An 18,376-nucleotide genomic window follows, 5' to 3' on the forward strand; every position below is an offset into this window, starting at 1 on the left:
AAAAGGTGAGTGGTGCATTGAGGTATATGTGGAGGCAAAAAAACATTATCTATGGAGGCAAAGAAGGGAATGTATGAAAATATAGTGGTACCAACACTCTTACATGGGTGTGAAGCTTGGGTTGTAAATGTTGCAGTGAGGAGGCAACTGGAGGCAGTGGAGATGTCCTGTCTAAGGGCAGTGTATGGTGTAAATATTATGCAGAGAATTCGGAGTGTGGAAATTAGGAAGTGTGGAGTTACTAAAAGTATTAGTCAGAGGGCTGAAGAGGGGTTGTTGAGGTGGTTTGGTCATTTAGAGAGAATGGATCAAAGAATGACTTGGAGAGTGTATAAATCGGTAGGGAGAGGAAGGAGGGGTAGGGGTCATCCTCAAAAAGGTTTGAGGGAGGGGGTAAAGAGGTTTTGTGGGCAAGGGGCTTGGATTTCAAGCAAGCGTGTGTGAGCGTGTTAGATAGGAGTGAATGGAGATGAATGGTTTTTGGGACCTGACGATCTGTTGGAGTGTGGGCAGGGTAATACTTAGTGAAGGGATTTAGGGAACCCGGTTAACCTGACTTGAGTCCTGGAAATGGGAAGTACAATGCCTGCACTTTAAATGAGGAGTTTGGGATACTGGCAGTTTGGAGGTTGACTTTTGAACTGTCATATCTGAGCACCCATATCATACCTTGTATACTTATTTATCCTCTTTTTCACAAAATATGTATTATTACCAAACCTCCTTCTACACATAGCTCAATTAAAGGCTCCCCATTTTCATTTACCCCTGGCACCCCAAATTTACCTACTTCTCCCTCCACAACATTTTTACCCACTTTAGCATTGAGAACCCGAACCACAAGTACTCTCTCACTTGGTTCAAAACTCCCCACACACTCACTCAACATTTCCTAAAGTCTCTCTCTCTCCTCTACACTTCTCTCTTCTCCAGGTGCATAAACCCCTTCTGTAACCCTCTTTTCACATCCAACCCTTATTTTACTCCATATAATCCATAATCCTTGAATTTATACATTTATATTCCCTCTCTTCCTGCCATAATTTATCCTTCAACGTTATTGCTACTCCTTCTTTAGCTCTAGCTCTGTTTGAAATCCCCTGACCTAATCTCATTAATTTCTCCCCACTGAAACTCTCCCACCTCAGCTTTGTTTCACTTAAAGCCAGGACATCCAGCTGCTTCTGATTCATGACATCCACAGTCATCTCTTTCTTATCATTCGCACAGTATCCTGTATACATTATTAAAGTTAAAAATAGAACCTTTCGTTTTTCTTTTTGGGCCAACCTCCTTTGGTGGGATACGGCCAGTTTGTTGAAAGAAAGAATGATCTGTAGCTGGACTTGTCTAAGGTGGGAAGTACAGTGCTTGCATTTTCATAGTCAAGTTAGGATGTTGCATATGTGGATTCATTATTGAATCAAGATTCTTGTGCCTTTCTGAGAAATAAACAGCTAGGAACATGTGATAGTGAATCATTTTTATTTTTTTTCCAGAAGACCATCCGCCAGCATCCTAAAATATCATTAACCTCATTTCTTTAATTACTTGATTGGTTCTCAAGTAGATAGGAAACTTATTTATAAGATATTAAGTACCGACATTACTATATATATTCATCAACTTAGTTTAACCCTTTCAGGGTCAACAGGCCCTCTCAGAGACTTGTTCTCAGGGTCGCCCAAATTTAAAAAAAAAAAAAATTCTAATGAAAAGATAGAGAATCTTTTCCCGATCATAATGACACCAAAAGTATGAAATTTGATGGAAAACTTACGGAATTATGCTCTCGCAAAGTTAGCAGTCTCGACGATGTTTACGCATCAGCGATTTTGCCCACTTTGAGCTCTATTTTCGGCCAATTCCAGTGTACTTGTCAACAAAAATCATAACTGTTTCGCTAGAACTCCATTTTTTTCTATCAAATGAGTACAAGAAACTGCCCATTTACCGATTTCAACTATCCAATACAGTGGTCAGAATTTAGCAATTTTGCCAATTTCACACAAATTTCAAAAGATGCCAATTTCCGAATAGGGTCCAGAATAAACAAGAAAGACATTCCTGGCACTAAAATAACATTTCCTCTGTTCATTAGTCACATCCCCACGCCCCTCTTACATTCTTTTGCTTTCCACTTTGAATTTTTATTCTCACAAAAAAATAGAAGATAAACTGTTATGCAGACTACTGCATTAGTGTAGAAATGGTATAAATAATATCGGCGCACGTGTGAAAGAATATTACTCACCAGTTGACATGTATTGGATGCTTAGCATGATTTGTTTACTTTTGAACTTTGGTAAAAATCGAACATTTCTGCTATTTCAAGCTCAATTTCAAGGTACTTTTCTTTGTAAAACCAGTCAAAATCATCTCAATTTCTGTAATATGTCTTCCATTCTATAAAATGAGACCAGGAAAACTAGAATACAACAATAAATACCATACGAAAATACAGTGCAAAGTCGCTGTTTTAATCCATAAACACGGTCAAAGTTTTTTTTTTTCTCTCATTACGCACTGTGTGCTGCAGGATTTTTTTTATACTGCGCACACTGACCACATAGACCCATTCTTTCATATGTAGGCCCTCCAGCTTTCTCTCACTAGATTTGAGGGCGCTAGAATTTAGGCATACTAGTACGTCAAAAACCCTGGTGTGTAAGCCGTACTAGTACAGCCGAAACCCTGAAAGGGTTAAGGAGGCAACAAACCTTTTTTGTTGATAAAAAAAAAATTAAATTGAAAAATTATGGAAAACAATGTTTTCTTACCAAAAAATAGTGCATAATTCTGGCAACATGTTGATGGCATCAGCTTGTTTCTATCATATTTCTAAGTTTGTTTTTCCACAAATATAAGTTTTTTTTTTTTTTGTTCTTGCTGTCAGCAAGAGGATAGAATAGGGCACTATTTTTTTTTTTCCTATCTAACTATAAGGAAAAAAGGTCACTAAAAACAATGTCTAGGTTTCAAATGTTGCTTAATTCACAGTAAAAATTCCATTGAAATTCGACCAAAAGAAAAAAAAAAGACAATTGGACTTGTCACCCCCTTATATACATGTATTTTGGTTGGTTTATCTACTTTTCATATGCCATGTCAGGTTTGAAAAGTTCATCATATTTTGCATAGCATTCATCATCTGATATATCTAGTCTCCTTGACATGTAAACACAGTATTTTAGACATTATGTAAATAATTTTTTTTTTTAACACAGTGGCCATATCCAGTCAAGGCAGGGTGACAGAAAGAAGAAAACACATTAACAACATTTACTCATTTGCCATTTTTCCAGAAATGTGCTGACATCACAGTTAGATTTCCCCTACGACTGCAACATCCCCACACCTCATATTATTATTTCCCCTATTTTCTCATCAATATACGTACAGTGGACCCCCGGTTTACGATATTATTTCATTCCAGAAGTATGTTCAGGTGCCATTACTGAACGAATTTGGTCCCATAAGGAATATTGTGAATTAGATTAGTCCATTTCAGACCCCAAACATACACGTTCAAACGCACTTACATAAATACACTTACATAATTGGTCGCATTGGGAGCTGATCGCAAAGCGGGGGTCCACTGTACTTAGTTTCTCCCATCCTTTAGCCCTTGCAACCTAAAATTTTGTTCTCTTAGAATCATAAAAATAATCTATATTCAACAGTAGGAAAAAATAATGAGAATACTTTTGATCTAGCATGAGGTCTTATTCAGGTAATTGGTTTCAATTTCTTTTGTAAGATTCTACACCTTTGCGTTTCGTTACATTCAATGTTACATTTTGCTGATATATTCCTGCAAAAAGTTTTTGTTTTATCAATAAATGTTATATGTTTCTGCATGTAACTTGATAGTTGCAGCTACTTTGCTCTTCAGTAATTGCTTTAATGTACCAGTTGTTTTGATAAATATATGTATATGATTACCTCCTGTAGAATATCTGCATCAGTAGTTAGATTCAGATTTCATTACAAACATTGCATACATGGGTTGAATTGCCATAGTCCACTAAAGTTGCTGCATGCTAGCTCTCCTTTTGAGACCCATCTAGTGTTATGAGCTGATCTTTGTTACATATGTGTATTTATTACAGGTCGGGGTCTGAGTGCTGCAGCTCTGGCTCAGATTGAGGCTGCTGCAGAGTTCAACTGGGAAGACTACCTCATAGAGACTAACTCAGTACCATCTCCGGCCAAGTGTTATAAACAGGTAATTGAAGCAGAACCCTTGTTATTATTTTAAGTATGATACATTTTTGGCTGTTGTGTAGACAAGTTGGGCACGTTTTTCATGAACTTCTCTCTAAAATTCCCCCATTCTGAGACTAGACTTTCTTGTTGAATGCCTGATTAACTGTGTTGTAGTTTGTAGTTACTTGTTTGAGGATGCATTCTGCTCTTTGGTCATATTTCTGACACTTGGTGTTTATTAAGATGTGCAAAATGCACATAGTTAGGACAGGCAGCAAGGTTAGAGGGGTCCGTTGAAACTAGTCATAGAGTTACTAATTACAGAGAAGGTAACAAAGACATAACCAAAAGTTATAAACCGTTTTTTTTTTTTTAATGTATCAGCCATCTCCCACCAAGGCAGGGTGGCCTGAAAAAAAAAAACCTTCATCATCATTCACTCCATCATTGTCTTGCCAAAGGCACGTTTACACTACAGTTATAAAACTGCAACATTAACACCCCTCCTTCAGAGTGCAGACTCTGTACTTCCCATCTACAGGATTCAAGTCCGGCCTGCCGGTTTCCCTGAATCCCATCATAAATGTTACCCTGCTCACACTCCAACAGCACGTCAAGTCCTAAAAACCGTTTGTCTCCATTCGCTCCTAACACGCTCTTGCATGCTTGCTGGAAGTTCAAGCCCCTCACTCACAAAACATCCTTTACTCCCTCTCTCCAACCCTTCCTAGGCTGACCCCTACCCCACCTTTCTTCCACTACAGATTTATACGCTCGAAGTCATTCTGTTTCCTTCCATCCTTTCTACATGTCCAAATGAACCAATACCACTCGCATTATCTTTTCTACCACAGTTCACATAATCTCTTTTACCACATTGGCTGTTTCCCACCAAGGCATGGTGGCCCAAATATGGAAACACTTCCACCACTATCAATTCAGTAGCTGTCTTGCCTCTGGAGCAAAGACTACATTATTCAAATGAATCTAAACTGCAAGATCCTTCATCTTTCAAGAGTGTAGGCCCTGTGCTAAGTACCTTCAGGACTTGAGTTCTGCTAACTGGTTTCTCTGAACCCTTCATAAATATTACCTTGCTCACACCAACATGTGAAATCCCAAATCCACTTGTTTTCACCTTCTGCAGTCTAACATGCCCACATATGCCTGCTGGACGCTTAATCCCCTGACACTCAAAACAAAATTTACACCCTCCCTTCTTTGGACATTCCCTACCCTTACTTTCATCTTCCTCATACTTGTATACTGTCTTGCTCAACCTATTCTAAATGACAAAATCATCTGAACAATTTTTTATTATTATTTTATTATCACACTGGCCGATTCCCACCAAGGCAGGGTGGCCCGAAAAAGAAAAACTTTCACCATCATTCACTCCATCGCTGTCTTGCCAGAAGGGTGCTTTACACTACAGTTTTTAAACTGCAACATTAACACCCCTCCTTCAGAGTGCAGGCACTGTACTTCCCATCTCCAGGACTCAAGTCCGGCCTGCCGGTTTCCCTGAACCCCTTCATAAATGTTACTTTGCTCACACTCCAACAGCACATCAAGTATTAAAAACCATTTGTCTCCATTCACTCCCATCAAACACGCTCACGCATGCCCGCTGGAAGTCCAAGCCCCTCGCACACAAAACCTCCTTTACCCCCTCCCTCCAACCTTTCCTAGGCCGACCCCTACCCCGCCTTCCTTCCATTACAGACTGATACACTCTTGAAGTTACTCTGTTTCGCTCCATTCTCTCTACATGTCCAAACCACCTCAACAACCCTTCCTCAGCCCTCTGGACAACAGTTTTGGTAATCCCGCACCTCCTCCTAACTTCCAAACTACGAATTCTCTGCATTATATTCACACCACACATTGCCCTCAGACATGACATCTCCACTGCCTGAACAACTCTTCTCTAAATTATTTTCAAACTGTCTTATAACTTCAACACTCAGTAAGTTCAGCTTTTGTGTGCTAGGGTCTTGGATGTTCAGCAGGCATGTATTAGAGTGGAGTGAGTAGAAGCAAATGGATTTTGAGATCTAATGAGCTGTTGGAGTGTGAGCAGTGTAACATTTTGTGAAGGGATCCAGGGAAACCAGTTAGCTGGACTTGAGTCCTGGATGTGAGAAGTACAATGCCTGCACTCTAAAGGAGAGGTGGGAATATTTGCTGGTTAGAGGGACATCTGAATTATCATATCTGCACACCTCTGGCAAGACAGTGATAGTGTGAAGGATGGTGAAAGTGTTTCGTTTTTGGGTCACCCTGCCTTGGTGGGAGATGGCAAGCATGTTAAAAAAATTAAGTTTATAGACATAAACCACCCAGGGTTTTGCACTCTGACAACATTGTTGGTCATCTCTTGCTGTCTCATAAACATGTATGATGACAGGTAAATCTAACAAGTTTCTTGCTTAAATTTGATATACACTTTACCTCTTGTTTTTCTTAATAGCTCTTAGTCCTGTAACATTTCCTTTCCAATTTAAGAGGCCTGGAAGTAGATCGAGTTAGGGGACGATGATCCCTGGAACCAGTAATGAGTAGCACACCACACATGGATCTCAAACATTACATCCCTGTTGCTCCAAACTTCATCTTTGCTGCAACATTTAAAAACCATCCTCACACCCATACGGAAGTATAGGTGCCGCTATTCCGGTATATTTGAAATGAATGGAAAAAAGTGGTTTTTATGGCTTTACATGCAGTTGGAGTGTTAGCAAGATTAGATTTATGAAGGGATTCAAGAAAACAGGTTAGCTAGACTCGAGTCTTGGAGGCAGGAAGTACATTAAACCCTTAAATTAACTGACTTTGAAAATACAGGTCAAAATTCACTGGGTCATTTGCTTCACAGTCAATAAAAACTATTGGTTATATAATTGTCCATGATTGTTGGCCACAATTGTCATTACTGTCCACCTGATACCTCCTGTTAATGGGTTAAATGGAGGATTTACTGTAGACAGCAGTGTCTGTACTCTGAAGAAGGGGTGGAGTTGGTGTAGTTTGGAGGGTCATTTGAATTGTAATGTCTGCACACTTCTGGCAAGACAGCTATTGAAGGAATTACAGGAGGACCCCACTTACACAGCAGGTTGGGATCCAGGCTACTGCCTTATAGGAGGACCCTGCTTATACAGCAGGTTAGGTTCCAGGCTACTGCTGTACAGGAGAGCCCTGCTTATACAGCAGGTTAGGTTCTGGGCTGATGCTGTAAAGTGAAAATTGCTGTAAACTGAAATATAGCCTTTTTTCACTTTCAAATGCATGTAAAAGCCTGAAAACATGTTTACAGTATTATATATTAAGTGAGCAGTAGAGCTAGACCTAAAAACTGCATATACAGCACATGCATTACTTAGCTTAAAATATTTTTGTCCTTAGCTTAGTGAGTGGTGAATATATTTGTTGTAGGAAGTCTGAATAAATAAAGAATAGGTATAACTGAAAACTGGTGCATTAGCGAAACACTGTAGAGCAAAGCGTTCTAAAGTGGGGGCCCACCTGTATAGTGAATGTATCCCCCTTTCTCGGACCTACCTTAGTGGAAGATGGCTGGTTTGTTAAAAATAATTAAAATGTCTGAAAAATTGCTAAGGATCCAATTTACTACCTTTTAAATAGGAATGAACTATAACATTCAGGTAACACGGCTCAAGTGTGAAAAAATGCTATTTCTCATAATTACATGTACTGAATTATTGTGATAGATTTTATATAAAATTAGCTTTTAAATTGTGGGAATTTTTTTTCCCTTACAGTAATGTAAAACATTTAAAATTAATTGTAGCTTAATAAGAGATATGAGTACCCTTTGCTTTTATAAGCATTGCTACACACTTTGGCGTAGAATTGACCAATGTTGAACATATTTTGGCAAGTTTTTCGTCGTGGTATCAGGTTCTAATAAAACCAGCAATTAGCTTCTCCACAGTTGAACAGTCCTGTTTTGCAATCCTGCCTTTGTTCATTGCCCATAGATTCTCTATTGGGTTGAGGTTAGGAGAATTTAGAGGTCAATTTAAAACATTTAGCTCACTCTCTTCGAAGAATGTCAGCATTTTTCTGGAAGTGTGACATGGAGCAAGATTCTGCTGAAATATGCCTTCTCCATCAGGAAAACCTCTATTCACAATGGGAAGCAAATGAGTAGCCAGGATTTCCTTGTATTTGTCACTGTTCATCATTTTTTCAACAATAACAACTGTCCAGGGCCTTTAACAGTAAAAGTACCCCAAAACATCATCTTAGGAGGGTGTTTCGGCACTTATTGAGTATGTCCATTCCGAAGAGGTTCGCCTTTGCTCCATCTCACTACCACTAATCTGTACTTCTGTACTTCAGAATACATCTCATCTGATTATATAATTTTTCTCCAGTTATCTGTCATCCATCCCTTATGATCAAGTGCCCACCAAGGCTGTTTTTTTTCTTCATAGCAGCAGCCAATTGTTGTTTCTTTACCAGCTTTCTGGAAGTTCTGCCAGCTTCAAGGAACCTTCTTCGAACAGTTGAAGAATTGACATTTACGCCAGCTGAAGCCAAATCTCTCTGTAGGTCTTGACTGGTTTTCTTGGGATCCTTCACACTATTTCTTATGATAACCTTCTCATTCGTGAGGTGTTGCTTTACATTTTCTTCCACATCTTCCCTGACACAGCATTCCACAATCACCAATGTCATCAACTCTTCAGAATCTGAGCAACAGTTGACTTTGCTAGGCTCAAATTTTTGGTGATCTGTCTGATACTCAAATCAGCATGTTTTCTAAGAGCTACAATACATGCATGCTTCCTAGGTGTAACATCATCATGAATTTCAGCAGTAATCATGAACTGAAGATGAGAATTTGGCAAAAACCATATTCACTCATGGAGCACACTTGCAGGAATAGCCTTACAGAACAACAACTGTTGTAGCACTGACAAGAGTTGCAGGGTAACACCATAGCTGGATGGGTGCCGGAAGTTGGTAGGAAATTCTTCTGAAAAAATAAGAACCTAAACTACATTAATTAAGCCAGAGACTAAGACATATTATGAGATAATCACAAATTTTACTCCTGTCCCAATTAATTTGCACACTACTATACGAAATGCTGGGTAGCCATGAGGTGGTGAGCAGGGCATTGCATTTTAGGGAAAGCCCAGTGTTATGTCTTGTCATTGCATCCACACTAGCCACACTGGCTTTCCAGAAGTGTGGTGTGACTGACCTAGTATATTCATTGAAATATTTTGGCTTTTATTATTACTCCATCTCAACTCTGGATATTAGCCATAATGTATATCTCATCATTTTAAGTGTGTTTATATAATATAAACAAGACATATGCATACCTCTTTTTCTGAATTCCATTATGCACCTGTGATAATATGCATATTTTCTATTTTATCCTTCTATGATATGATTAATTTGATAATCATAATTAGCACCTACAAGAGAGAGAGAGAGTTGGCAAGGGTCAACAGCACCAGTCAGCACACCACACACATTGAAGCTTACTTACGATGCTAATCAATTCAGTCGCTTCTTGAAAATGATTGTCAAAAACATGGGTGCAGGGCTTTTAACGTTTCCTTGATAATTGCTACAGTGGCAGACCGCTTTGCACTGTACTTGCGAGTAATGTTAGATGGTGTTTCATTCTTTTCAGAGCGCTTTATTATGTGCATTGTCAACTCACACGTCATCATTTTTCTTTTCCGTGGCACTGTGGTATCACTTCCACTGCTCTTGCGCTTTTCAGACATGATGAATTGCTGTTTTCCAAGATAAATGTTAAAGTAACAAAGTGAAATCAAGGAGATGAATGCAAACAATATGGCAGCACAGTGTTAACTCCAGGCCACTCCATCATCTTCTATTGCCTCGCACCATCCGCCGTTGTAAGTAGTCTTGTTAGCAACAGCGGATCACTGTTCATAAATAGCTAATTGATCTCTTAAGTGCCCTGTTCATAAGTGCGGATCATTGTAACTGGTATTCGTGACTTAAATCCCCATGTATACAGATATTTTAAGGCTGAAATATATATATATATGGCGTTGACATCAACAATCCAGAATGCTCGGGAGCAAGCCATGTTTGGACAGCCAATCGTTGCAGACATCTGATCATTGCTAATTTATACTGTGTGTGTGTGTGTGTATGGCATGTCTTAGGTTCAGTTTAGGTTTACCTTACCTGACTAGTAGATGCTACCCAATTGTATTGTTTCTCACATTCTGTTCCTTATCTTCAGTGTTGGGTGGTAGGTTGTGACACTTCACTTTGCATCTCCTTCATGCAGTCTTGAAGCTTGTTAAGGGCTCTTGATCTAAGGAATTGGACGTGCCCTCCTTATCCTTATATGATACCTTATTTCTTCTCATATCTAAGATGCTGTATGACCTTCAGTGGCTTAATACTTACCCATGAATTTAATAAAAATAATTTACTTTGGCTAAACTTTCATCTATGTTGCAGCCAGGTATTATACCTGGAGTGTGTTCCAGGGGTCAGTGCCCCCACAGCCAGATCCTTGGCCAGGGCCTTTTCAAAATTCAACTAATTTTCTCTAAATGTGACATAACTCTCAAAATGTTATACAGGTGTTTTAACATTATGAAGTTAGGTTACTAATTATTTTTGTGATGATAAAGATATTTTTTTTTTCCAACAAGTCGGCCATCTCCCACCGAGGCAGGGTGACCCAAAAAGAAAGAAAATCCCGAAAAAGAAAATACTTTCATCATCATTCAACACTTTCACCTTACTCACACATAATCCGCAATTCTACATTCTGTCTTACCTCTAATTCTTTCAATAATAACCCTACCGTACACTTTTCCTGGTATACTCAGTAATCTTATTCCTCTAATTTTTACAATCTCTTTTGTCCCCCTTCCCTTTATATAAAAGGACTATACACGCTCTCCGCCAATCCCTAGGTACCTTCCCCTCTTTCATACATTTATTAAACAAAAATACCAACCATTCCAACACTATGTCCCCCCCTGCTTTTAACATTTCTGTCATGATCCCATCAGTTCCAGCTGCTTTACCCCCTTTCATTGTATGTAATGCCTCACGTACCTCCCCCACACTCACATCCTGCTCTTCTTCACTCCTAAAAGATGGTATACCTCCCTGGCCAGTGCATGAAATTACTGCCTCCCTTTCTTCATCGACATTTAAAAGTCCTCAAAATATTCTCGCCATCTACCCAACACCTCCATCTCCCCATCTACTAACTCCCCTACTCTGTTTTTAACTGACAAAACCATTCGTTCCATAGGCTTTCTTAACTAGTTTAACTCACTCCAAAAATTTTTCTTATTTTCATTAAAATTTCTTGACAGTGCCTCTCCCACTCTATCATCTGCTCTCCTTTTGCACTCTCTCACCACTCTCCTCACCTTTCTTTTACTCTCCATATACTCTACTCTTCTTATAACACTTCTGCTTTGTAAATACCTCTCATAAGCTACCTTTTTCTCTTTTATCACACCCTTTACTTCATCATTCCACCAATCACTCTTTCCTCCTGCACCTACCCTCCTATACCCACAAACTTCTGCCCCACATTCTAATACTGCATTTTTAAAGCTATTCCAACCCTCTTCAACCCCCCCAATACTCATACTTGCACCAGCCCACCTTTCTGCCAATAGTTGCTTATATCTCACCCGAACTTCCTCCTCCCTTAGTTTATACACTTTCACCTTCTTCTGACTTGTTGCCATTTTCCTCTCATCCCATCTACCTCTTATTCTAACTGTAGCTACAACTAGATAATGATCTGATATATCAGTTGTCCCTCTATAAATGTGTACATCCTGGAGCCTACCCATCAACCTTTTATCCACCAATACATAATCTAACAAACTACTTTCATTACGTTCTATATCAAAGCTTGTATATTTATTTATCCTCTTTTTCATAAAATATGTATTACTTATTACCAAACCTCTTTCTACACGTAGCTCAATTAAAGGTTCCCCATTTTCATTTACCCCTGGGACCCCAAATTTACCTACTACTCCCTCCACAACATTTTTACCCACTTTAGCATTAAAATCCCCAACCACAAGTACTCTCACACTTGGTTCAAAAGTCCCCATGCATTCACTCAACATTTCCCAAAATCTCTCTCTCTCTTCTATACTTCTTTCTTCCCCAGGTGCATATATGCTTACTATAACCCACTTTTCACATCCAACCTTTATTTTACTCCACATAATCCTTGAATTAATACATTTATAGTCCCTCTTTTCCTGCCATAGCTTATCCTTCAACATTATTGCTACTACTAGTTTAGCTCTAACTCTATTTGAAACCTCTGACCTAATCCCATTTATTCCTCTCCACTGAAACTCACCCACCCTCTTCAGCTTTGTTTCACTTAAAGCCAGGACATCCAGCTTCTTCTCATTCATACCATCCACAATCATCTCATTCTTATCATTCACACAACATCCATGCACATTCAGACTTCCCACTTTGACAGTTTTCTTTTTATTCTTTTTAGTAATTAAAACAGAAAAAGGGGTTACTAGCCCAGTGTTCCCGGCATTTTAGTTGACTTTTACAACACGCATGGCTTACGGAGGAAAGATTCTTATTCCACTTCCCCATGGATATAAAAGGAAAAGTAATAAAAACAAGAACTAAGATAAAAATCAAAGAAAAGATGAGTGTGTATAAATAAACGTGTACATATTTGCTTAGTGTGACCTAAGTGTAAGTAGAAGTAGCAAGACGTACCTGTATTATTTTTTTTTTTTTTTTATTATCACACCGGCCGATTCCCACCAAGGCAGGGTGGCCCGAAAAAGAAAAACTTTCACCATCATTCACTCCATCACTGTCTTGCCAGAAGGGTGCTTTACACTACAGTTTTTAAACTGCAACATTAACACCCCTCCTTCAGAGTGCAGGCACTGTACTTCCCATCTCCAGGACTCAAGTCCGGCCTGCCGGTTTCCCTGAATCCCTTCATAAATGTTACTTTGCTCACACTCCAACAGCACGTCAAGTATTAAAAACCATTTGTCTCCATTCACTCCTATCAAACACGCTCACGCATGCCTGCTGGAAGTCCAAGCCCCTCGCACACAAAACCTCCTTTACCCCCTCCCTCCAACCCTTCCTAGGCCGACCCCTACCCCGCCTTCCTTCCACTACAGACTGATACACTCTTGAAGTCATTCTGTTTCGCTCCATTCTCTCTACATGTCCAAACCACCTCAACAACCCTTCCTCAGCCCTCTGGACAACAGTTTTGGTAATCCCGCACCTCCTCCTAACTTCCAAACTACGAATTCTCTGCATTATATTCACACCACACATTGCCCTCAGACATGACATCTCCACTGCCTCCAGCCTTCTCCTCGCTGCAACATTCATCACCCACGCTTCACACCCATATAAGAGCGTTGGTAAAACTATACTCTCATACATTCCCCTCTTTGCCTCCAAGGACAAAGTTCTTTGTCTCCACAGACTCCTAAGTGCACCACTCACTCTTTTTCCCTCATCAATTCTATGATTCACCTCATCTTTCATAGACCCATCCGCTGACACGTCCACTCCCAAATATCTGAATACGTTCACCTCCTCCATACTCTCTCCCTCCAATCTGATATTCAATCTTTCATCACCTAATCTTTTTGTTATCCTCATAACCTTACTCTTTCCTGTATTCACCTTTAATTTTCTTCTTTTGCACACCCTACCAAATTCATCCACCAATCTCTGCAACTTCTCTTCAGAATCTCCCAAGAGCACAGTGTCATCAGCAAAGAGCAGCTGTGACAACTCCCACTTTGTGTGTGATTCTTTATCTTTTAACTCCACGCCTCTTGCCAAGACCCTCGCATTTACTTCTCTTACAACCCCATCTATAAATATATTAAACAACCACGGTGACATCACACATCCTTGTCTAAGGCCTACTTTTACTGGGAAAAAATTTCCCTCTTTCCTACATACTCTAACTTGAGCCTCACTATCCTCGTAAAAACTCTTCACTGCTTTCAGTAACCTACCTCCTACACCATACACTTGCAACATCTGCCACATTGCCACCCTATCCACCCTGTCATACGCCTTTTCCAAATCCATAAATGCCACAAAGACCTCTTTAGCCTTATCTAAATACTGTTCACTTATATGTTTCACTGTAAACACCTGGTCCACACACCCCCTACCTTTCCTAAAGCCTCCTTGTTCATCTGCTATCCTATTCTCCGTCTTACTCTTAATTCTTTCAATTATAACTCTACCATACACTTTACCAGGTACACTCAACAGACTTATCCCCCTATAATTTTTGCACTCTCTTTTATCCCCTTTGCCTTTATACAAAGGAACTATGCATGCTCTCTGCCAATCCCTAGGTACCTTACCCTCTTCCATACATTTATTAAATAATTGCACCAACCACTCCAAAACTATATCCCCACCTGCTTTTAACATTTCTATCTTTATCCCATCAATCCCGGCTGCCTTACCCCCTTTCATTTTACCTACTGCCTCACGAACTTCCCCCACACTCACAACTGGCTCTTCCTCACTCCTACAAGATGTTATTCCTCCTTGCCCTATACACGAAATCACAGCTTCCCTATCTTCATCAACATTTAACAATTCCTCAAAATATTCCTTCCATCTTCCCAATACCTCTAACTCTCCATTTAATAACTCTCCTCTCCTATTTTTAACTGACAAATCCATTTGTTCTCTAGGCTTTCTTAACTTGTTAATCTCACTCCAAAACTTTTTCTTATTTTCAACAAAATTTGTTGATAACATCTCACCCACTCTCTCATTTGCTCTCTTTTTACATTGCTTCACCACTCTCTTAACTTCTCTCTTTTTCTCCATATACTCTTCCCTCCTTGCATCACTTCTACTTTGTAAAAACTTCTCATATGCTAACTTTTTCTCCCTTACTACTCTCTTTACATCATCATTCCACCAATCGCTCCTCTTCCCTCCTGCACCCACTTTCCTGTAACCACAAACTTCTGCTGAACACTCTAACACTACATTTTTAAACCTACCCCATACCTCTTCGACCCCATTGCCTATGCTCTCATTAGCCCATCTATCCTCCAATAGCTGTTTATATCTTACCCTAACTGCCTCCTCTTTTAGTTTATAAACCTTCACCTCTCTCTTCCCTGATGCTTCTATTCTCCTTGTATCCCATCTACCTTTTACTCTCAGTGTAGCTACAACTAGAAAGTGATCTGATATATCTGTGGCCCCTCTATAAACATGTACATCCTGAAGTCTACTCAACAGTCTTTTATCTACCAATACATAATCCAACAAACTACTGTCATTTCGCCCTACATCATATCGTGTATACTTATTTATCCTCTTCTTCTTAAAATATGTATTACCTATAACTAAACCCCTTTCTATACAAAGTTCAATCAAAGGGCTCCCATTATCATTTACACCTGGCACCCCAAACTTACCTACCACACCCTCTCTAAAAGTTTCTCCTACTTTAGCATTCAAGTCCCCTACCACAATTACTCTCTCACTTGGTTCAAAGGCTCCTATACATTCACTTAACATCTCCCAAAATCTCTCTCTCTCCTCTGCATTCCTCTCTTCTCCAGGTGCATACACGCTTATTATGACCCACTTCTCGCATCCAACCTTTACTTTAATCCACATAATTCTTGAATTTACACATTCATATTCTCTTTTCTCCTTCCATAACTGATCATTTAACATTACTGCTACCCCTTCCTTTGCTCTAACTCTCTCAGATACTCCAGATTTAATCCCATTTATTTCCCCCCACTGAAACTCTCCTACCCCCTTCAGCTTTGTTTCGCTTAGGGCCAGGACATCCAACTTCTTTTCATTCATAACATCAGCAATCATCTGTTTCTTGTCATCCGCACTACATCCACGCACATTTAAGCAACCCAGTTTTATAAAGTTTTTCTTCTTCTCTTTTTTAGTAATTGTATACAGGAGAAGGGGTTACTAGCCCATTGCTCCCGGCATTTTAGTCGCCTCATACGACACGCATGGCTTACGGAGGAAAGATTCTTTTCCACTTCCCCATGGACAATAGAAGAAATAAAAAAGAACAAGAGCTATTTAGAAAAAGGAGAAAAACCTAGATGTATGTATATATATATATGCATGTGCGTGTCTGTGAAGTGTGACCAAAGTGTAAGTAGGAGTAGCAAGATATCCCTGTTATCTTAGCGTGTTTATGAGACAGAAAAAGAAACCAGCAATCCTACCATCATGCAAAACAGTTACAGGTTTTTGTTTCACAGTCATCTGGCAGGACGGTAGTACTTCCCTGGGTGGTTGCTGTCTACCAACCTACAAGATTACGTACCTGTAATCTTGCATATTTATGAGACAGACAAAAGACACCAGCAATCCTACCATCATGTAAAACAATTACAGACTTTTGTTTTACACTCAATTGGCAGGATGGTAGTACCTCCCTGGGCTGTTGCTGTCTACCAACCTACTACAGATATTTTTTTTTTTTTTTTTTCAACAAGTCGGCTGTCTCCCACCGAGGCAGGGTGACCCAAAAAAGAAAGAAAATCCCCAAAAAGAAAATACTTTCATCATCATTCAACACTTTCACCACACTCGCACATTATCACTGTTTTTGCAGAGGTGCTCAGAATACAACAGTTTAGAAGCATACACATATAAAGATACACAACATATCCCTCCAAACTGCCAATATCCCAAACCCCTCCTTTAAAGTGCAGGCATTGTACTTCCCATTTCCAGGACTCAAGTCCGACTATATGAAAATAACCGGTTTCCCTGAATCCCTTCACTAAATATTACCCTGCTCACACTCCAACAGATCGTCAGGTCCCAAGTACCATTCGTCTCCATTCACTCCTATCTAACACGCTCACGCACGCTTGCTGGAAGTCCAAGCCCCTTGCCCACAAAACCACCTTTACCCCCTCTCTCCAACCCTTTCGAGGACGACCCCTACCCCGCCTTCCTTTCCCTATAGTTTTATATGCTTTCCATGTCATTCTACTTTGATCCATTCTCTCTAAATGACCAAACCACCTCAACAACCCCTCTTCTGCCCTCTGACTAATGCTTTTATTAACTCCACACCTTCTCCTAATTTCCACACTCCGAATTTTCTGCATAATATTTACACCACACATTGCCCTTAAACAGGACATCTCCACTGCCTCCAACTGTCTCCTCGCTGTTGCATTTACCACCCAAGCTTCACACCCATATAAGAGTGTTGGTACTACTATACTTTCATACATTCCCTTCTTTGCCTCCATAGATAACGTTTTTTGACTCCACATATACCTCAACGCACCACTCACCACTCCTCCTCCCCAATTTGATATCCAATTTTTCTTTATCTAAATCATTTGATACCCTCATCACCTTACTCTTTTCTATGTTCACTTTCAACTTCTACCTTTACACACACTCCCAAACTCATCCACTAACTTTTGCAATTTTTCTTTAGAATCTCCCATAAGTACAGTATCATCAGCAAAAAGTAACTGTGTCAATTCCCATTTTGAATTTGATTCCCCAAAATTTAATCCCACCCCTCTCCCGAACACCCTGGCATTTACTTCCTTTACAACCCCATCTATAAATATATTAAACAACCATGGTGACATTACACATCCCTGTCTAAGACCTACTTTTACTGGGAAGTATTCTCCCTCTCTTCTACATACCCTAACCTGAGCCTCACTATCCTCATAAAAACTCTTTACAGCATTTAATAACTTACCACCTATTCCATATACTTGCAACATCTGCCACATTGCTCCTCTATCCACTCTATCATATGCCTTTTCTAAATCCATAAATGCAATAAAAACTTCCCTACCTTTATCTAAATACTGTTTACATATATGCTTCAATGTAAACACTTGATCTACACATCCCCTACCCACTCTGAAACCACCTTGCTCATCCGCAATCCTACATTCTGTCTTACCTCTAATTCTTTCAATTATAACCCTACCGTACGCTTTTCCTGGTATACTCAGTAAACTTATTCCTCTATAATTTTTACAGTCTCTTTTGTCCCCTTTTCCTTTATATAAAGGGACTATACATGCTCTCTGCCAATCCCTAGGTACCTTCCCCTCTTTCA

General features: G+C 39.6%; 1 protein-coding gene across 7 annotated transcripts in view; it reads left to right on the top strand.

Annotated features, from left to right (window-relative positions):
* Positions 1 to 18,376, top strand: part of Scm (Polycomb protein Scm) — a 240,670-nt gene that overhangs the window by 74,733 nt on the left and 147,561 nt on the right. For all 7 annotated transcript variants that reach the window (XM_070103632.1, XM_070103630.1, XM_070103636.1 and 4 more), the window contains exon 5: positions 4,113 to 4,228. In XM_070103632.1, coding sequence (XP_069959733.1) covers positions 4,113 to 4,228 — 116 coding nt within the window. The remainder of the gene's footprint in view (positions 1 to 4,112; positions 4,229 to 18,376) is intronic.

This window comes from Cherax quadricarinatus, chromosome 86 (genome assembly GCF_038502225.1).
Source record: "Cherax quadricarinatus isolate ZL_2023a chromosome 86, ASM3850222v1, whole genome shotgun sequence".
In the NCBI taxonomy this organism is placed as follows: Eukaryota; Metazoa; Arthropoda; class Malacostraca; order Decapoda; family Parastacidae; genus Cherax; species Cherax quadricarinatus.